This window comes from Brachycentrus maculatus, unplaced genomic scaffold (genome assembly GCF_059751285.1).
Source record: "Brachycentrus maculatus isolate JH-2025_06_01 unplaced genomic scaffold, ASM5975128v1 h1tg000728l, whole genome shotgun sequence".
In the NCBI taxonomy this organism is placed as follows: Eukaryota; Metazoa; Arthropoda; class Insecta; order Trichoptera; family Brachycentridae; genus Brachycentrus; species Brachycentrus maculatus.
The window spans coordinates 370,134-393,679 of record NW_028281459.1 but is presented as its reverse complement, the minus strand read 5'-3'; the positions used below and the strand labels follow the sequence as shown (position 1 = coordinate 393,679).

At 30.6% G+C, this 23,546-nt stretch overlaps 1 protein-coding gene across 1 annotated transcript; it reads right to left on the bottom strand.

The window, feature by feature from the left end:
* Positions 1-19,697: 19,697 nt before the first annotated feature.
* LOC148300406 (uncharacterized) lies at positions 19,698-21,555 on the bottom strand. Its single transcript, XM_088274871.1, has one exon. It carries the CDS (start codon positions 21,275-21,277, stop codon positions 20,798-20,800), a length of 480 nt encoding a protein of 159 aa, XP_088130997.1. The 5' UTR covers positions 21,278-21,555; the 3' UTR covers positions 19,698-20,797.
* Between the last annotated feature and the right edge of the window lie 1,991 nt (positions 21,556-23,546).

Here is a 23,546-nt window from a genome sequence, read left to right as displayed (position 1 = left end):
AACATCTCAACATAAATATGTGAAATGATCACTTAACCAGCCTATGGCAAGTCATTAGATCTGTAAATACCCAGACTTTTATAATACTTTTCATCTAGCGAGTGTTTTTGCCAAGAATTTTCACTCATGGAGTACATGAAATTATAGTAACTTTAAACATAAAGAGTAAATCCACTCACGAGTAGGCATAGGCTATGAAACTTAAAAAGTTGAAGCGTGAGTAGGGTCATGATAAGCGGTGTTGCATAAGCCATAGCTAGATTTCAGAGTAATTTGGACGTTAGGTAATCAAAGAAACATTTTTTTTCAAGTACGTTCTTTTTCTTGCTGGCTCCATCGAAACATGTCTTCTTTGTAGACTGTTGGGGTCATCTCTCCTCGTCCTCAGGTTGTAGGTTCTTACTCTTAACTTTTCGGACAATACCTTCGACGAACTTGTTTCCTTTGCTTCATTTTGCTTGTTATTGGAAAATCACGCAAGCTATACCTGACATATTGTCAGTCTCTACATCACTGACAGAAGAATCACCCTCACTGCCAGACCCGGCAGTGAATTTTAACATTTGTTTATCCATGAAGCTTAGGTTTTTTTATATTTATGTTGAGAAATCTCATTTAGTGTGGGTATGTCTAATTTTTGAAAAAGAATAAAATAAATCGAAAAAATAATGTACAAAAGAAGGTATGCAGTTGACAAAAATTGATGAGGGAATAGGACATAAAGATCTGTCAGATTTACTGGTGTCTTATTTAGAAAATATTACAAGATGAATACGACAAATAAATGAGCTATGTAACACATTCTGATTGATATAAGTTATTGAATCCATTGCGTCTATTGTATTGTTGTTTCTATTATATTATTTTAAGGTATTAATTAACCTTATTCATTTATTTGTAACTATACACATCGACTATCATTTTTAAGACACTAATATGCTTTAAATCGTTGTACACAATAGTCAAGGAGAATTTCCTTAGTCAAATAATTAATACGAGTATTTAAAAATATGTCCAAATAAAGATGAATCTTAAAATGAATCTGAAAGATGATAAAAGATGATATCTTGAATAAATAAACTTTATAAAATAAAACAACTTTGTTTTAACCACTTTTTATTGGTACACTTTATCCAACCGGTTTTGACAAGAACCTTGTCATCATCAGGGTTTATGTACTAAATTCTAAAACATTGAATAGTTAGGTTATATTTAATTACCCTTCCCTAACGATACCAAAAAATTCCACGCACTCCGTACACCATATGAAAATATGATATAAAAAACGGGAAAACTCCAAAATGTTGCTTTTATTAAGCATTGCGCAGCGAATACGTCAACTCCGGATGACAACTCGTGAGCTTCGAATGGAATCACCCAAAAACAAGGTTCAAGGTTCAAGGTTGATGACAAGGTTCTTGTCGAAACCGGTTCCTTAAAGTGTACCATTAAAAAGTGGTTAAAACAATGTTGTTTTATTTTATAAAGTTTTTGAAAAAGATGAGCCTATTATACTGGGAATAGTTATTATTGATTATTGTAACGACTTTCTATCGTAACAATTCAAACCTTTTAACAAGTTTTACGTATTTTTACGTAATGTATGAGTATATAGGATATCGCACTGACAAAAAAACCACTACACAAATCTTATAGTACAAAGTTGTCATGTAATAACGGGTTTTATAATGACAGGGGTGTCTTTTATGATGGAGGGTGTAATTTTCCCATTTACAAAATATTTTTTTATTTCGTGAATGGTCGTGAATGATTCATTCAAATAGAAAAAATTGTTTTTTGTCGTTATATAAAACGATTAATTTTACGGAACCTTATACAACGCGTGTTTAGATAATCAAAGAATTCTTGAATGAAATACTTAGGGATGAATGGGCAGGTTTATCGTAATAAGCAAATGTTTATGTTACGCTAGCATTTTCGGCTAGCATTTTCTTCTTTAGTCCTTGAAAAAATGAATCATTACATTAATCCTTTTGAAAAAAATATACACACGATAATTTTTCCCGGATTCACTAAGAGGTGTGCGTAAAAGTCAGTCAGTCATATTTTGTTTACAAAAAATAAAATGAAAATTGAAAATGTTATAAATAATAAAGCGTTATTTTATAGCATTGATATGAGAAGATCAGCTCGCTGGTAATCGCAATACAGCATTATTTTTTTGATTACATTCATTTAGAGACTTAAGAGCTTATGACCATTAATATATATAGGAAAGGTGATCAGCCCTCCGCTTCAGGTACAGTGCAAGGTAATAAATATTGGATTGCAAAATCACTTGTACATATTTATTTCGACTCCTCGTTAATCGAACCCGAAACCTCCAGTAAGATATAATACACTGCGGAGGCGGAGTTAAGTGTATTTATATATAAAAATAGATATTTTTTATTATCTTATAAACCGGAACACAACATACATTAACGTTAATTTTATAAAAACATGATGATATCGTAGTCGTACGGGAGAAAGTGACCAACTACCAAAACCTAAAATGTTCAGGAGGGTCGTTTAAGTCACTTTTGCTTGGCAAGAAAATAAACACCAATGCAGTTAGTCATTTTTAACAAATCAATATACTATACTTCCAAGTTTGAAATCCTTTGGGATTTTTTTCATGGCAATATTAAGCTAGTAAGATATCAAATATTCAATGATCACGTTTTTGTGCAAAAAATACACTTCGTCACTTTCTTTTGTATGACTACGATATGCAACTCTTTTATTTGATCAATTTCATCAAATAATATAGTCAAAGTACAACTTTTATATAACATTTGAAGGAAAGTGGTAATATCTCATCTCAAATAAAACGCCTCAGGTCACTGAAATGGAATTAATAAACTCGTGTTCAGTCCATAATGAACGTTGGGACATTAACTTACCAAGGATTTGTCTCGACACAATGCCCTACTTTCGTTTATTTGATTTATTTACAACGGATGTAGTAATTATCGGATTCCCGCATATTCACTAGAGAGATGGTTCTATAGCAAAATATTATTTAAGTAGGTACAATTTTTTATACTCTTTTATCAATCTTTATTGCCTTGTTTTGTTCTCAAAAATCTCTCATCCTTTTATTTAAGTTATAAATTCAAAGCATTCTTCCTTCAGGCAATACACTTTTTTTTTCATATTTCTAAGTAGTAAAATTTATAAATGAAATTTATTTTAATTTTACTTGAACTTGAATGCAACGTTTAGTCAAATTTTAAAGGCAATCTATGAATAACTTGAGAGGATATCTCAGATTTAAAAAAAAATCATTAATTGATATCATAATACACTAATGTATAGATAAAAATTTATATGGAAGTACGGAAATTTCCGAAATTTACGAATCCATTATTTTTGTTTTAAAATATTTGTATCAGAAAGGATACAATGTATTATCTTGACCTTGCCTTCATATGATAAACAATACATTTTAATTTACATCGATATGATGCAGTGCCCTACGCACCATTTGGGTGCAGTAACGGGTCAGTTGACTTGATGGACTTACCGTTTAAATTATTAAATGATAATGTTGACATGATTCAGAATTTAATGTATTTGAATGCATTGAAAGTTTTATTACTTTGAGAAAAACGTTTTATGTTTTGTACTGACTATATATATATATATATATGTAATAAAAAAAACCCTTATCCGCACCCAAATGGTGCATAGGGCACTGCGACATATAACGCAGTGTTATCTTGATCGTTTTTACACATGAAGGAAAGGTGATCAGCCCTCCGCTTCAGGTACCAGTCCAGGGTAATATTGAATATATATGTATATATATATATATATATATATATATATATAAAAATATATATATATATATATATATATATATATATATATATATATATATATATATATATATATATATATATATATATATATATATATATATATATATGTATATATATAATATATATATATATATATATATATATATATATATATATATATATATATTGTATATATGTTTATATTTTTTAATTTTTTTTTATTACTTTGTGGCTATTTTTTCCGTTTTTACTAGAACATAATATTTTTATTGTTATTAACACTGTTGAAGGCTACACGTGTCTTGTAATTTCGTTTTAAGCCTTTAAAACCTACTTCATTTTGAATTGCATATTTGCAATCACTAATATGACGTCACCATGTTGCACTCATGTACCTCTACTCGCTGTCAACATTGGCAAGAATGTTGGCGCGTTAACTTGGCATAGTTCGAAGAGTCCGTGACCCTATCCCGACCTCATACAACTCCTTGGACTCTCTCTCTTTACGGTTTAGATCATTATTGGATACGATTTCCATGAAAGCTGGGCTTAACAGATAAACGGTTTTATAGGTTCAAATCCAATAAACCCGTGTATAAAACCGTAACGGCTTGGTTTCAACGTAATAACAAACATATATATGTACCTACGGTACATTTATATATACATATATTTATATAAATATATTTAGTTATTTATTTTACCTTCATGTACAGGAAAAACAATATGTAAATTGACGGGCTTATAGCAAATTAGCAATATCTTCCAACCAAACAAAAACAGACTAGTGATATTGGTTAAAACGTTTGATACCTTATATAGCTGTTTACAATCAGAAACATAAGTATGACATTACATGTGTATAACATACAAGTGAATTGATTATTAAAATTAAACAAGACAACTAATTGAGTTTTATTTCACATCACTAGTTTTGAAAACTACAGACGTTTTCATCGAAAGGTGGTCACAATAACTAAAATAAAAATAAACCTCAAGTTTTTAATATTTAATAATCAACATGTCATTCCACAAAGTTAATACCAAATCAATAAATAATATACAAGTATATGCACTAATTGTCCGCTTCTGTGGTTTAGAGGTTAGTATCCTTGGCTATAAAGCATGAGTTCCTGAAGGAAATTCTCAACCAACTCTTCACACAAAAACTACTTAATTTTACATACTTACAAGTAATTACTATAAATAACTAAATTAGCATTCAGAGATACAGAAATATGAGTAATGTGGTGGTCAATCATGGGTAGAATGGTGAATATTACCCGTAAATAAAGTGATTACTAAAACCAGTCTATGACGGGTCGTGAGCTCTGTAAATACCCAGACCTACCATACCATATTCTTCTTCATCTTTGGAAAGATGTTAAAATACCATAACAGAATGTTTGCGAGTCGAATATAACAATTTTAATTAAATATTCCATTTAAGACGGAAAAAATTATTTGTTTCTTCATCATTGTGGGCGATTTCATCAACAAACCTTAATTTTCTTCCATATTTTGGAAATCACTTTTGAAGTAAACAAGTAGAAGTTTTGAGACTGAATAAATGATTTAATATGAAGCTGTTTATAGCTATTTTAATAATGGTCGGTTAAATGGAAAGGGTGATAATTGAAAATATACGTCTTATTTTCAACTGGGTAAACATAAACACTGTAGTTGAATCATATTTTGATTATATTTTTAGATTATTTAGTTACGTCACTGGCCAAAATATCAATAATACAACGCATGTTCATAAATTTAAAATGCAAAAAATATCTTAAAAAACATAAGACAATCAGTGGTAAAAATATTTATATATGCGAGTACAATATTTCTTTTCAGTGTAGCATTTCTTATTTCTATAATTTATATTTGAAGCACTAACTATTTGATTTTCTATTTTATAATTAAAATGGAATTTAGTTTTAAAATCAAAATTAATATTTTATTGTAACTAATTATAATGTCTACCGGTTTCGAAGCTAACCGCTCCTTTATCAAGACTGATTAATACTGTATTGATTAATGATGTATTAATCAGTCTCGATAAAGAAGCGGTTAACTTCGAAACTGGTAGGAATTAAACTAGTAGGAATTAACTAGACTGAAACTAGTTAAGTATGTATGAGAAGATGTATGAATTTAGAGACTAGAAGGAATATGCATTTGATTACGCGTTTTCATCGATTATTGCGCGGTATGATCGATAATCCTGAAACTATCCGGAGCGTTGCATTGGTCTGTATGTTCCCGATAGTTACCCAAGACAGCGTCGGCATAGATTGTTTCACATTCCTATATACGGGACCAACCTGCCGATGGTTATGCCTGTAGGAAGAGCTAATGCTATGCCGAACAATATCACGCTGGATACTGATCTGTTCCATGTGTCTGAGGTGGTATTCCGAAGCGGGATTTTAAACATTTAACAAGAGTCTTCTTGCTTACTTTTTAATTTATATGTAAGCCCTTAATGTTAGTTTGTTATGCATAATATATATTAATAATTTAATTAATTGATTTGATTTGATTTGATTTGAATGAGGAAGAGGTGAAGATTGTGTGCAAAGATATATTGGTGTGGCGTTCTATTATCTCTCTCAACCCCTGCGGAGAAGCAGCGTAATGACTAGTTACTTATAAGTTAGCTAGTTACATTAATGGGATTCTAGAAATGTCTATATTGGTCTAACACCAGACAACATTCACGTGTACTTATCTGGAGTTTAGGAAGGGTGAGTCAACAACACCCCTTGTTTACCCTACATAAGAGTAGAAAAAAATTAACATGGATATTAGATTCTTATTTTCGCAAACCAGGATTGTAGAAAAAACATCGCTGCGACAGAATTTCGCTGTAAATTGTTTGCAAATAAACATGTTTACTTCTTTCCTCGCATAAATAAAGCCGTTCTCAGAAAATTTCCACCCTCTTAGAATTCGCATTTTTGTATCTATTTTCTAATGTGATTTTTAACCCCAATATACTCGTACAACACAAAGATGAGGTTAATATGAAATTATTAATTTATATTGATAAATACATACATGTTACTTTTTGACATGTTAATATAGATGAAGAAGAATCTGGATGTCGTAGTATTTAAAGGGCTGGTTTAATACGTATAACATTGACATGATTGACAACCACACTACTCAAATTTTGTTTTTTTTTTTTTTGTTTTGTAAAAATATATGATTAATGTCATGACGTTTCATCACTGAGTTCACAACAGTCATCAATTATTGGATTTACGTAGCTTTTATTTGGCAGAGACCGATTTATTTGTATCCAAGGTCCATATTCTTCTTCATCTATGTTGAGATGTAACACATTTTTAGTGTTTCCAAATTCATGTTTACAAATCTGGATTATCTCCAATTAAGAAATATTTTTCACATTATTTTTTGACATTTCATTATAGTTGAAGAAGAATATGGAAGTCTGGGCATTTACAAGGCTTACCATAGTATGACAGTCGTAAGCCCTGTAAATGTCCAGACTTCCATATTCTTCTTCATCTATGTTGAGATGTCAAAATAATTTTGTTGTGCAAGTGCAAGCATGAATATTGTTTAAAGAGAGAGGGAACTGGACAAATATTAAAATTAGTTTGATCAATGTACGACCCACTTTTTTTTGCTTTTTCCCTCTTTTTCTTTTCTACATATAAACTTATATTTACTCAAACATTTGGAAAATAGAATTTTTAATTAAATAATACTCTCCTCTTTTTTATATAGCCTAAAAATAGTCCCATTCAACACAGTCTAACTTCAAGTCTGTCGACGAAATACACGATATACGAATATGCAAATATTTAACTTTTCGATCATAGGGGTATTTTTAGAATATACCTACGTTGTATTTTCATGGCTTAAAATAGACACTGAAGTTAATGAGAAGATAACATTATCTGCATTATTCATAGTAATAACTTTCAAACTTTTCAGTATTAACCCTATTCCACCCATTTTACATTTAAAAAGACATGTATTTCTATTTTCATGAGAGTTTTGTCAATAATATTAAAAGATTGTTATAATACTAGATTCGATTGTTAATATCAGCATGTATGTATTTCCTTACAAATGAAGTAATTTAGGTTTTTATTTCAATGATTGTCTTCTAGGGTGTTATTACAAAAATACGAAATACGTTGCGTATATAAATTTAACGATCAGACACTAAATTGTTCACCGTGCGAATGATATATCAAAATTCAAGTGTTTTTACTTGAGATGAAATGTCTATCGTTTTTATACTAAAAATATGGAATTCAGAGCATCTCAGAACTTTCGACCAAGCATTTTGCCTGGCTAAATGATCATCCATCATCCATATTGCATTATTTTTGAAAATATGTCAAAATGCAATGGTGTTGGATTCCTTTCACGTGCTAATTTTTATTTGATAGATTTGGTAGTGTAGCTAATAGTGCCGTCATCACTAATTACGTTGAGTAATTGTGACGTATATATCAGAAGTTTATATCCAAATCTATGAATAGATTTTTCATCTCAAGACATATGTATGTAATAAAGATTTATTTTCTTTCAGTAAATATATTTTTTTTTAAACATCCACATAACTAAAAAGGTTGTAAGATAAAAAATCAAAGCAAGAAAATTAAATTAAAAAACCTTCTGCATTACTATCGATATTTTTAAGGCAATACCGTGATTATTTTTTATTTTATTTTTACATTTATGCTTTAATTATTGCATACATGACTAAATACTACATACACGATTTAATAATATTTTATGGGCTCAGTGTTTCCACAGTTTCATAAGCAGTTGTTTTTTCACGGTACCTATATTTGGGATGAGAGAATTTGTGAACAAAAAAAAATTATTATCTTGACTTTTAACTCGAACGTTCGTAATATTGAAGAAAAGTTAAAGGCTGTTCTAATGCTGCAAAGAAGCCAAAAAAAATACGTAAAATAGATTTACTTAATATTTTAGGGAAGCAAAAACATTTTTTAGCTTTATATGTTATTTTATTCAAGACAATAAATAGCAATTATTTCATTTGTAACTTAAGGATATCTGCGGATTTTCGCTTTCTCGTTATAATAAAATAGAAAAGTATTTGCAAGTAATCTACGCTTACTGTTACAGTAAACTTTAACCTAAGGAACCCGGGATGGTAACTTTCTTATTTAATCAGCCCTAATGCGAAAGTTGATTCAAGAGAGTTGAGATATGGGTCAAGGTGTCCTATATAATAAGATTATAGGGTTTACTATGATCTGTCCTCACGTTAGTCGCAAGTGCCATAAGCACGTAGCACCTAGTGCCTAGAGACCTAGAGACTAGTATGGCACTGAATGTGCCACTAAATTACGTGCACGCTTTACTAATATTATGATTCTAAACTACAATCTATGAACGCGATTCATGCCTTTTGAACTAACGATATTGACACCATTTTCAAAGTAACTCATTAACCAATTGCCTATAGGCAGGCGCTATTAGGATCCTATCAAAATTACTTAGAAAACTAATGAATGTATTTCTTGTTTTACCTGCACCCATTGATGCATAGAGCACTGCTTCGTTACGAAGCAGTGTATCTTGATTGCTAAATACACGAAGGAAAGACGATCAGCCCTGCTCTCATGTACCAGTTCAAGGTAGTTTTAACTAACTAATTACTACGCCAATTTCTACAAGGGTAGGCAGAGTGAATAGAACGCCACACCACTCTATGTTTGCAAACATTCTTCACCTATTTATTCCACATTCATGCATCTCCTCTTACATACCTAATTTAATTACAAAAAATCGCAGTATGAATTAACAAATAATTACAACATTGCATATTAATAAAATTGTAAATTGATTATGTCCGCCTCCGCGGTGCAATGGTTACCGTGTTTAGAGGTCCTGAAAGTGTGCCGGAGGTCCCGGGTTTGATAACCAGGGGGGTTGAAAATAAATATTTGTGATTAGCACTATAATATTTTTTAAATATTAACCTGGACTGGTCCCTCAAGTGTAGGAGTGATCACCTTGCCTTCACGTAACAATAACACTGAGATAACATTGCGTCAATACGATGCAGCGTCCTATGCAACATTGGGTGCGGATAAGGGTTAGGAAAAGTAAATTGATGAAAATAATTTTGGCAAAAGAAGAATAGTATTAGATAAGAAGTTGTGGAAACTGAAGATTAAATATTGAAATAAGGCCGAAATATGACTGATTTCAAGAAAAAGGAATATATTTATAAAATCCTTCACAAAATCTTCAACTCTGTTGACCATAATTAAGTAATTATGATCTTCATTTTCACATTGCGTTAACGCTAATTTTGTTGACTGTAAAAGTGCCAATGTTGTTTAAAAGGTACGCATTTGTACAAACCTATTTTGGATTCTTAAAAAAAGTTTTATCGAACTTTCCGATAAGTTTATTTATAATATTGCCGAGAAAGCATTTTTTTCCATGATGTATCGAAAGAATAAAAAAGCCTTTTTAAGTACTACAACAAAAAATTGATATACGTTTGGAAGAAATTATAGAAAAAAAATAAACATATCTAGAGATATTAAAATGATTAAAGAAAACAATATGTTATTATACAGACCTGAATGATGGAAGTTTAACTTCTGAAACATGTAGTCTATAATAAAACTCAAGTGGTAAAAAACGAAGTGTTTTCTTTAATCATTGTAACATGTCTTACCACAAAGTTAATGCCGAAACAATAAATAAAATAGAGATATTAAATTGCTAACAATATTTATATTATTTATTGTATCGGATATTAGATGATATATTGATGAGATGTCAATTTTGATGTCTCAACTTGTTAAAAAGGAATAGGCTTAATAAGTCCACAGCTGATGGGGCAACAATCAGTCATACTTCATAAATGTATCTAAAACCTTACCGGTATGCAGTAGGATCTAAGACCATTACATAAATACAGATTTTAAAAATTAATGCAATATAGATGTTCAATAATGGGCAGAATGGTGAATGTTACACTAGTGTGTAAAGTGATGACTTCAGCCAGCCAAATGCCTAGTCGTAAGCCCTGGAATGCTTATACTTCCATTTTCTCTTATAAAAAAGGGAAGAACGATACAAATTTCATATTAAGTTGAGACACCTAACTAACTTACTAACCATCACGCCGCTTCCCCGCAGGGGTAGGCAGAGAGATTCGAACGCCACACCACTCTGTCTTTGCAAACATTCTTCACCTCTTTTAAATTCATGCATCTCCTTATACATACTCGACGATTATTACGACTCCTGACCCGGCCGCTTTCAAGTATTTGACATACCTGATTGTGCCAAGTTTTGCACGGTCGTCCTCTGCTTCTTTTTTCAACTACATTCGATTCATAAATTTATTTAGCCGTTCTTTCCTCACTCATACTCATACTTAAAGTGGAGACACCTTTAAGATTAAATTATGAGTTTACTTGGATTTCTCATTTGAATAGATTAAATAAAATCTGTAAAGTTGTTAGCAATCATGGAGTGTCATGGTGTGACAAGGCGTTGGTTTTCGCCATATTTAGCATTAAAGCATTATCCGTCAATGACCGCGAGTCTATAATACGGCGCTTCTGACCTATATAACCCGACGTAGGTACAATATACTAGACTTGAGTGCTCCGCTAGGGCAACGCTCCCTCGACTTGAATGCTCGCTGCAGCCATTCCCGGGCCTCATGACCCATATTCAGAATTCACTGCTTCATGACGTCATACTACCATCGTGACGTCATCGAAGGCATTGGAAATATAGCCTTTTTTAAAACGTTATTTTTTATGATTTTTTTAAAAATAAACACTTGTATAATACTATTTAATGAGTTTTATTTTATTACACACGACTAGTTTTGAAAACTACAGATGTTTTCATCTACAGGTGAAAAGTAAAAAGTTTTTTTTTTACTTTAAACCTATAGATAATAAAGTCTGTAGTTTTAGAATCTAATTGTGTAAAACTAAAAAAAAACTTTATGAAATAAATCTCATTAAGTGGTATTATAAAATACAAGTTTAATTTAAAAAAATCAACATTTCATTCCACAAAGCTAATGCCGAATCAATAAATAATATTTTTTTACTACAGTGGACGTCATGATATTAATCCATTCTTTTGAATAATTGAAAATTAAAATAAATATATATTATATATTTAAAGAATTCTTTACTTTGTGGTATAGTAATATAACACTCTCTTCATCAGTCATCGTTCACTTTGTTTAATACAATTTTTTTTAGTATTACGCAAAATGAACGGTGAATGATAAGAAGAGTGTTAAAAATAAATGCATCGTACACTTTTCCTTGTTTCTGAATAATTAGCACTTGAATTCATTGCAGTTTTTCTCTTTTTTCTATTTATTAATTTTCATCTTACTTCTTTCGCGTGTACTTTATTCTAAACTCCTTAACGTACCAACATCTCTTATTCCTGTCAAATATATGATTGTGATCAGCTTATATCCTTGTATTTTACTATTGTGTGTTTATCTGATGTAGCACCCTATGCAACACTTAGGTGACGATAGAATTCAGAACGAATGAAAAATATTTAAGTAATTAAAATGTAAAAAGTTCGTATCAAAGCAATAAAATTTATTGATAGTAAAATAAACGATTTCCTTTTATCTATGTAAACATATATTTATATATAATTATAAATATTAAAAATATATATATATATATATATATATATATATATATATATATATATATATATATATATATATATATATATATATATATATATATATATATATATATATATATATATATATATATATATATATATATATATATATATATATATATATATATATATATATATATATTTATATATATATATATATAAACAATATATATATATATATATATATATATATATATATATATATATATATATATATATATATATATATATATATATATATACATGTATATATATCGTAGTCATACAGGAGAATGTGACCAAGTGCATTGTTTTAGAAAAAGTGATCATTGACTATTTGATATCTTACTGGCTTAATATTGCCCTGAAAAAATCCAAAAGGATTTTAAACTTGGAAGTATAATATATTGACTTGATAAAAATGACTAACTGCATTGGTGTTTATTTTCTTGCCAATCAAAAGTGACATAAATGGCCCTCCTGAAAATTTTACGTTTTGGTAGTTGGTCACTTTCTCCTGTACGACTACGATATATATAAACGTAAATATCGACATGAATAATAATTTTTAACTGACGTAGTTTTAAACTCAAAATTGTAAAGCGCCATTGAAGTAATTCTTTACGAAAATTGCCCTATATAAATTACGCATTATATTAATTGTACAATAAATTGCATTTAAAAAGAGGAATTAATTTATGGTTTAGCGTGGGAGTTTACAAATATTTATTTTAAAATAAATATTTATTACAAACTTACATCCTATAGGGGAAATGTTACCTTATATATTTTTTTCAATTATGAACAATACACAATAAACCTTATAACTAGTATGAACAATTTTTCTTAAAATATCTCTACACACCAATACGTAACATGTTGTAATACCCTTAAAATAATAGCTATTCTATTGGATTGCACGACATTCAATATAGGAATACTCTCATAACTTGAACATTGTTATTTTTAGTCAAAAAGACTCTCCAGGCATAGAATATTTGGTACAAAAGGATAATCAAACAAAGGTACTGTTATGATTAACGAACAACTGTATTTCATTACGTGTATAATAATTACACTCCATTCATGACAATAACTTTAGAAACTAATATATTCACATTGAACTATTTATATATATTTATATTCACATTGGACAATGATGTATTTTTATTTGATATTATGCTAGTAACCGAAAATATATTCCCAGTGAATGAAGTAAAATGAGACTGAATAATTTATATTTGTGATAATGAATATAAAAATGAAGGTAATTCTAAATTTGAACATATTGTATTCCAAGCGATCGCCATGGATGTTCCTAGAAAGACGTCTAGGGGAAGACCAAAAAATTCATGGATGCTACAGAGAGATGATGATTTGAAGGCATGACCTAGGTGACGTTGTGTATGATAGAAGGACCTACAACCTGAGGACGAGTAGAACTGACCCCATCAGTCTATAAAGACAATTAGTCGGGATGGAGCCAGGAAGAAGAAAACAATATTCAATATTGGACGGAGTGGTGTACGTTACACAAGTGTATAAAGTGATCATTTTAGCCAGCCAAATGCCAGGTCGGAAGCCTTGGGTTGCAAAAGGCTTTTATGTTTTTTTTAAATAAAAAAAAACGATAGATGTTTCATTTTAAAATGGGAAGCCAATAATATAACTATTATTTTCTAGAGCTCCATTAAAAATAAAACAGTTTACACAAGTAAAAAATCTATATTTTTAACGAGAGCCTTTAAGCTGGAAATGATATTTTTCTGTCAAATATTTGTCATTGAAAGGTCCTTTTAGCCTTAAAAAATAACAAGCGTGTTTGATTTGTTACAATATCACGTAACATAACGCTGCTGTGGAGTCTGAAATCTTCAGATATTTAGAAAATAACCGGTGTGAACACAACTCAAAATATTATTCTGTTTTTATGTAATGAAATATTTTCGCTTGTTAGTTTGAATTCAGAATATCATGAAAACTAGATTAATCTAAAGATGGAATTTTTTCCTCATTTGAAAAGAAGAACATATACACAATGAATCTTAAATTTCCATATTATCGACAAAAAATTGCTGTTACGTAAAACTTTTATCAATAATGAATAATTTAATGCTTATAAATATTTCATTGAATTATTTAATTATTGATATTTTTTTTTCTTTCAAAGTGATATTTTTACTTTGTACATATTTAGGATTTTAATTTGACCCATTTTTGATCCACAACATTTTGAGTGTATAAAAATAATTATTCACAATTCTTGGTTTGTTTTGTCAAGGAGTTATTTTTACATTTTTTGACATCTTTACAGAGAAAGCGATATGAAATTTATCCGGGGTTTGATATTTAAAAGCTTTTTCAATTCAACAAGGATGGCTGTTGTTACCATGAGATTAATGATATATCTAGTAAATACAATTTTTTTAGTAGTATTGTTATCAATCAAAGGTAGAATAGTGAATCTTCAACGTGTGTAAAGTCATCTCTTAACCAGCCTATGTCATATGCCTATGTAACATGTCATATGCCCTATAAATACTTAGGCTTCCAAATTCTTCTTCGTCTATGTTAAGATGTCAAATATTTTTTTTTTATTATCATTTCTTACGAGGATCCCTATGATTTGAAATGAATGCTACAGTTAGATACTCATTGAGAAGATTTAAATATTTTTTTTATCATTGAAAATTCAAACAGATTACATGATTTTTTTAAACTATTTAAGTAAACCATTATTTGTTATATTTTGAATATTTAAAGCATTAACTTTGTAAATTATTGAAATATATTATTTGGAGAAATAAAATGACTTTTTTTTGATCCACTCACTTTTTTTATTATAAACCAACTAGTGTCGGCAAAAACCTGATGCCCTCTTCAGGGTTTGTTTTATTACTAAATAGACATACATAATATATAACATAACATAATATATGTCATAATTAATACGTATTTTTTATGTCTATATAGTAATAAAACAAAGCCTGAAGAGGGTAACAGGTTGTTGCCGAAACTAATCGGTTTTTAAATAAAAAAGTGAGTGGGTGAAAAGTCATTTTATTTCTCAGATAATACATTATTTGGAACTTTAACCTAAATGTAAAATTTCATTTACTTGTTTTCAGATAAGTGTCTTTTTATCGATATTTCTGACTGTAACCTAAACACGTATTGCGTAGGCCGTATAAGTGTATAATTCACCGATAAACCAAAAATTAGTGTGAAATAGTGCCTGAGATAATCGATGGCTTCAGGGAGCAATGACCCTTGTGAGGGTTCACTACCCGACACCTACCGAATAGGCTGCAGCTAGGCACGTAGTTTTCAGGCTGTATGCAGGGTGTAGTGTAGGCTTTGGCTGTGTTGCATCACTGCAATGCGGCCGCTTCACAATGAATGGTACTGGAATTCCCAACTCGGCACCGGTGCACTAATACCACCCGGTTTATGAATACGACATCTCGGAAACTCGACAACATCCTCGCGCTATATCAGTTATGCAGGGGTTTGGATTCTACTAGTTTTAAAAATATTTATTACAATTTTTTTGTTGATATCTCAACATAGATGAAGAAGAATATGGAAGTCTAGGCTTTTCACCTGTCATAGGCTGGTTAAAAATAGAGTTCTTTACTTTGAAAGTCAAATCAATAAATAAATAAATAAGAAAAAAAGTGTTCTTCAACACAAAATTAAAATTAGTGTGAGATATATTTTTTTAGATGTTCTTTTAAAAATATATCTTAAATTATAAATATTCTTGAAAAAGTTGCAAAAATTGTTGTTGATCAGTAAGGCTACAATTTTTTAAAGGAAATTGAAAAAAAATCCAACTTCAACTTCCAACAACTCGGAAACCAAATTCAATAAAACATGTAGCTTAAAATATCTCTTATCGTCTTAGTGTTTAAAACGCTGGTGTACCCTTTTGTAATACAATATTGTTTGAGTACCTTTCCAACACGATATATATGAAGACTGCAGTCTCAAAATAGAATCTCTTATCTATTCTATTGTAGAACACAGAAGACGTTGAAACATAGTTGATTGAGAAACAATGGGCTTTCTCTTGAATTATCTAGATATATTTTACTGTCCGCCTCCGTAGTGTAATGGTCAGCACGCTCGGCTACCGTTCTGGAGGTCCCGGGTTCGATTCCCAAGGGGGGTAAAATAAATATAAGTGATTCTTACAATGTAATATTTATTCAATATTACCATGGACTGGTACCTGAAGCGGAGGGCTGATCACCTTTCCTTCACGTGTAAAAACGATCAGAATAACACTGCGTTTATATGACACAGTGCCCTATGCGCCATTCAAGTGCGGATAAGGGTTTTATTATTATTTATTTTAAAAAAAAAATATTGTATAATGTAATTTATTATTTTGAGCATGTGTAAGAACTGAGTCTTCAGTTCAATGCTCGATAAAAATTACTTATCAACTTGCTTGATGCATATTCGTACCCTATGTACAGCATATCAAGACTGCAAACTGATTATAAGGTTTTTTTTCACAAAGTTACCAGAGTTACAAATTTCACAAAGTTAGTGCTTCAAATATAAATTATGATTCTAAGGTGTTCGGTCGACTGGCACCTCCTTTAGACCTTGCCAGGTTTATCTAAAATTAAAGATTTATATTTATATATCCGCCTTCGTAGTGCAATGGTCAGCTCTCTCGGCTACCGTACTAGAGATCCCACGTTTGATTTACAGGGGGGTTCAAATAAATATAATCGATTTTTTACTCTAAATTATTAACATTTTTTTCATGTGTTAATGATCAAGTTAACACTGCGTTTATATGAAGCAGTACTCTATGCACCATCGGGTCCGCACCCGTTTAAGTTTAAGTTTAATGAAAAACGAATATCACAGACTCCCGATTTATTGATATCGGTACAACCGTGAAGCTAATGAACTGGGACTTTTCATGTTTTGAATGTCACTGAAAAGGTTTATTCCATAATTACAACAACAACAAAAAAACAAGGTTATCTTAGTTTTTATGGTGGTCAAACACGTAGTTGAGTGCATTAGCCATAATTGTTATCCATTTAAAAAAGATTCAGATAGATAGAGAGCGAGAGAGAAAGAGAGAGAAGTACAGAAATTTCCATTGCCTTTTTCCTTTGAGTCAGTTCTTGAACCTTTGATACGATAAGACATTAGTATCAAAGGTTCAAGAACTGTTGTAGTTATTTCACTCACTCCTTTCAACAACGTCATATATCAAAAATCCTCTATTTTCAATTGTTCATGTTTTCGGAATGCCCAGAAAATGTACTATATCCCAGCCAACGTGGCATATTTTAAACTTAATATTTACCCGCTACAGTTCAGAAAGCGCTATTTTTGCATTTTGAAGAAAACGTTTTGTTTAATTATTTTTTTAAATAAACTTAATATTTTTAAAGTTTTACCTAAAGTGATCTGTTGGACAGTAAGTGGCTTAATATTTATTTTTAATACATTTTATTATATTTTTAAACTTTAAAAAAAATCTCACGAAAAATAAAGTTTTTTGATGTTTGACGTTGTTGAAAGGAGTGAGCGATTTGTTGAAAGGATAAAGTAATGACTTCTTTAAAATAAGTCGTGATCATTCAGAGCTAACGATAATCAGTGTACAAATTTAGTTGCGTATTGCGTATTTTAATTAATTATCAAAAAACTTAAGATGGAAAGAATTTAAACTAAAAAAAAATTACGGATACTATTCAGTAACCGGTTGCATTATCAAAAAAGCAACATAAATCCTTTACACACTTTTCAAATTATTGATAATTTTTGCAAAATAATGTCACAAACTTGAACTGTACAAAAATGTTCACACAATTTTATCTGGGAAGAAATTGTAGCGAAAGTTTTTTAAAGGAAAATCTCAATTTATTTAAGTGTAAATTCGAGAAAATCTTAATTCACTTTACAAGGTTAGTGTTTTTTTAAAATCTTATATATTATTTTCAAATCTTATCACAATATTTTAGAATGTCTCGAAATTTGATAATGTAGCTTTGAAACTTATAAGTTTTTTTTGGCTGCGTTTATTGTTCTAGAAGTTGCTTTTTAAGAGCTGGCAAAATCCAATTACTGTCATTTGATAATCCATTATTATAATTAATTTAATGCCATGTGATTTGACGATTATCAACACTCTTCCTCATTGTAATACATATACCGGAATATAAACAACAAAATGTTTATCTCATTTAATGCTTATCTTCATAAGAAATTTAAAAATAAATTTGTATTCAAATCCAGGTCGTCTCGAGATAAATCTATGCGGCTACGTGTCGTGTCAGGTACCCTGGACGTTTACTATCACTTATGATAATGTATGATATTTCGGGCAGTCTGAAACAGCTCTTCGATGCTCTGTACTATTGTCCACTCATGTATATTATGAAGCCAGGAGATCTACCTTCTTTTGATACCTTATGGACTCTCAATCTTACCTTTGATGATCAGTTGTATGTAGTAGCTTGTACTTTTGTCCTCTGAGCTAATTTCCCAAAAAGGATACTATTCAAGTATGTATATATAGAAGTGCTTGAGAAAAAATGTAATAATAAGTTGTTATTATTACTGTGCGAATAAAAAGTGTTTTTAGATGTATAAAAAATCCAATTGCTCAAAATCAATCATTTTCACTTACTTTTTTATTGATTGATTTCTTAATCAGGTTATTGTATTATATTCAAAGTGCATGTCATTATTGCAATATTCAGCACACATATTTATTGATTGAGGAAGGTTTAGGAAAAAGGGAAGTAGAGGGTTAATAATAATATATTTTATATTTCAATCTTGATTTATTATTCATCAACATTTATGTCATAAATCTACATTCTCTTTAACACAAAAATAACCCTTACAAAATTCCTTTACTGACATAAAAGGAATTTTTTCATTTATTAGTTTATACATTTATTTTATACGAGGTGCAAACTTTTGAAAAATATATTTTGAGAAATTTGATTATAAAAAGATTCGTAAATTTCATTTAGCACACGCGGTACGTCAACCCGAACGGATTTAGAATTTTATTTAAATATATTGAAATGCGGTGTTGGTATTTCATAAACCATTATAAGCGTTTATTTACAAATTATATAAAATAAAATAACGGTCACTAATAGGTTCTTTCGTATAAAGATTGATAGGCTGGATGCTCGTCTGCGAAACTGGCGTCCCAGGTTCGATACCCGCCAATTGCAAAATGAGTTTAAGAAATATTTATTTTCAATTGGTCTGGGTGTTTTAGATTTTTACGGATCATCCTTCCTCATCCTTACTATCCTACCTGTAGACAAGCCTCCAAAATAGAGGCTCTGCGAGATCTTAAAAAACTGTCATCTAAATATTTTCCTCAAGACAAAAGGCACTAAATATTTTTCAAGGGGAAATATTATGATCAATTGAATCTAACATATCATATTAAAAAGTTCATTATACAATTCCAATCGTATTACATTAGTGATAATAATACTTATTTATGTATTGAGTACAAACTTTTTTGCAAAACAGTCTTTTCAACTAGCATTCCTTACTTTACAAACAATATTCAATAAGAAATCGCATTTCTACTCTCATATTCTACCTAGTCAAGTACTTGTCGATGTAGTCCGTCGACAGATACTTGCGTACAAAATCTCAGTACTTATTTTTATGGTCGATATCACAAACTACAATTTTCTATTACAACTGTACAACAGTAACGTGGGAATATAGTTTCATCAATTTGTTTTGGTCCATATTCGGCCAATTCCTTTTAAGACGATAAAATGTTGTAAGTTAAAACGATTTTACCATTCGCATGCTGTATCACTTTCAATATGATATTCATTTGTAATTGACATCAAAGATAATCGCATAAGTGTATATTAACTAGTTTAATGGTGATGCATATCGTTAACATTTTTTAAATGATGTGAAAAGTGCGTTATTTAAGTTAGGTATAATGTATGTTTACATTCATTATCTGAACTAAATTGAGTGAAATTATTTTTAATAAACGAATTTACTACAAATTTAAAGAAATATTCCGCACCATACTCTTATATGTTTATATTTTAATGGTGATAAGCGGATTGAATACAAAATGTACCTACATTACCTGTCAAGACGCTATCACTCAGTCATTTCTAAATCATAATATTAATCCGAATTAAGTCTAATGATAAAGTCTTTAGTTTGATGAAGTGAGATGATTCGCCTAAGGCGCATGATGTTTGGAGAGTTCCTTGGATTTTGTCAATTTATTCTTGTTTCATAATAGAGGTGGTCTATCGGTTGAGGCCTGAGAGGAAGAGTCTCTGGGTCGGATAAGAGTTCCTCCCCACCGGCACTCGTTGGGTCGGCAAGCCGGAGAGTCCTCGAACGTACGTGTAGGTCACAGGCGACCTCAAGATCTTCTTCGGTTGCTGGTTCTTCTTGGTGGTTCTCGAGCGCGATTTGTCGTTGTCGGAATTGCCGCTGCTGCAGGAGTGAGATCGGGAAGAGATGCTGAGGTTCTGGAACACTTTTCTGAAGGAGACGGTGGTGGATCTATGGCGCCGTCTCTCGGGAGAGTCGTCGCTGCCGGTGTCGCTGCTGGAGTACACCTCTCGGGGGTCGGGCGAGATGGCCGAGCTGGTTCGGGAGTGGCTGGAGTTGGAGTCCGTGCTGGAGCTCCGGCAGTCCTCGTCCTGCTGCCGCGACCTGCCGAGCCGCCTGCCCAGCGCTCTCAGGAGGTGCGCCCCCTTCGCTGTCTCCGCTTCATCCATCGGTGGCCACACTACGATCGCCGGAAGGGTGAGATTTGGACTGGGTATTTTCTGCCCTTCGAGATTACTCAGTTTACGTGTAAACACAGATAATCCGTATCTTGAAGTTTGTAAAGTTTTTTAAAATAATTTTTAAATAAGATATTTCAATTCACTTCAAAATTAATGATAAATACAATCACTTATCTATTAAATTTTTAATGAAAGAAGAACAACTATAAATATGGATACAAAATATTTATCTCGTTGCCGTTCGTTCACTGAAATGTATTCAGCAGTATTTCCAGTTTGAAAGCTGGAGATAAACTGAGCAAGGGAGGGTTTACTCCCGCTTATATAGCCTTCCCCTGGGGTGGCGTCGGAAAGTGGGGAGGCAGACTACCTTAGTCTGTGTGGGTGAGGCGGAAGTGTGTTATACCACTGTATTGCACGTTTACTAACCGTAATCAGTTTATCTAAAAGATAACGTTGAATAGGATTTCCAGTCACCATTATTATAGGCAATTCTATGAACATTCACAAATAACTTCATTATTCACGACTTCTAATATTAGAAACAAGACATATATAATGTAAATTTCGTTAAAACACTGTTAAAATTAAATAATACATAAGCATAGTTATAAACATAATAAAAACAAGAGAAAGTTTATATGTATGTATATATACATATATGTATATAAATATATATATATATATAATATATATATATATATATATATATATATATATATATATATATATATATATATATATATATATATATATATATATATATATATATATACATGTATGTATATATATATATATAAATACATACATACGTCATCGATCAAGTTTTTTTTTTGAGACTTAATTATTTAGTTGAAAATGTCTAAATGTATCCCCAGGCACTTTTCTAAATTTTATGTTTTATAAATATTTTTTGTATTTGAATTTATGCTATGTAATGCAAAAGAATTTAAAACAAAGAAAAAAAATCGTTTTAAAGTATATTCGTCAGAGAGATTCGTCATTTTGACTACATTCAGTCTACTTTCATCCTTCTTTTGCCAACTCCAGGCTTCACATCCATATATTGTTTGTTTTTTTTTTACTCAATATAAAATAATTTTACAATTTATTTATAGTCTCAACTAATTTAGAGTCCGCCTCCGTAGTGTAATGGTCAGCACTCTTGGCTACCGTTTTGGGGGTCTTGATACCTAGGGGGAGAACAAATAAATATAATTTATTTTTTCATGATAATATTTATAAAATATTACCCTGGACTGGTACCGGATCCGGAGGGCTGATCACCTCTCGTATAATATTATATGGTGCAGTGCCTTATGCACCAATGGTGTATGGATAAGGATTCGAAAATGAAAAATTTAGAATCAAACAGCTTCATCCTTTAAACTAATGTCTAAAAAATTGAAAATCACAGTGTTAAAATGATTGAGAAGTTTGGAATAAAAAAGCTTCTTTTGTGTTCAATTGTATACTCCTATACTTGTAAATATTTATACAAACTCTATTCCTCAAAAATCAAACCTCTCTCGAGACATTTCTTATATTTGCGTGCATTTAAGATTTGAAAGTTATTGATTTAATTGCTTAGTGACGTTGATACTTTAATTAAAAGGTTTATTTCACTTTCCACGTGTTAAATTACACCTTTCAAATGAAAATGTTTCCCAGAAACGTGAACTTTGATGAGTTTATGTAATATTTCTGCAGGTAAACGTGACGACCACATTTTCTCTCATTAACCAAATAATAAAACAATAAATGGAAACTGTTTATCACAGATATTTAATGAAATAATTTATAATAAAATAATTATTTTTTTAATTGATCACGTGCGTGATACGTTCTCCTGCTTTCTTCATAAAACAGTTCTTCTGTGAATGAAACTTAATTGAACAGTCTTTTCCTTATTTGTTCCTTTGAAAAAATATAAATCGTATTTATTATATTGCGATGTATTTGATACGAAGTCGATGACTCATAGCTCCATTTACACAAATTTATATCGTTGCGTTTGACGTCAACGAAATGAATGTTTTTTTTAATCAAAAATCTTTACTCAAGAGTGCAGTACGTTTACGAATATTTTTTTTCTTCTTTACTAACGCAAAAGGCACTGCGTAAAATTGATGCGATATTAAGTTTAAAGATGAAAGTCGTTTGAATGCAGTTGAAATGCGATTTCTCAAACGAATGCACTTAAAACGATGTATGAATGTTTGAATGGAGAAATAAGCTAAGAATGCTAGACTGAAAT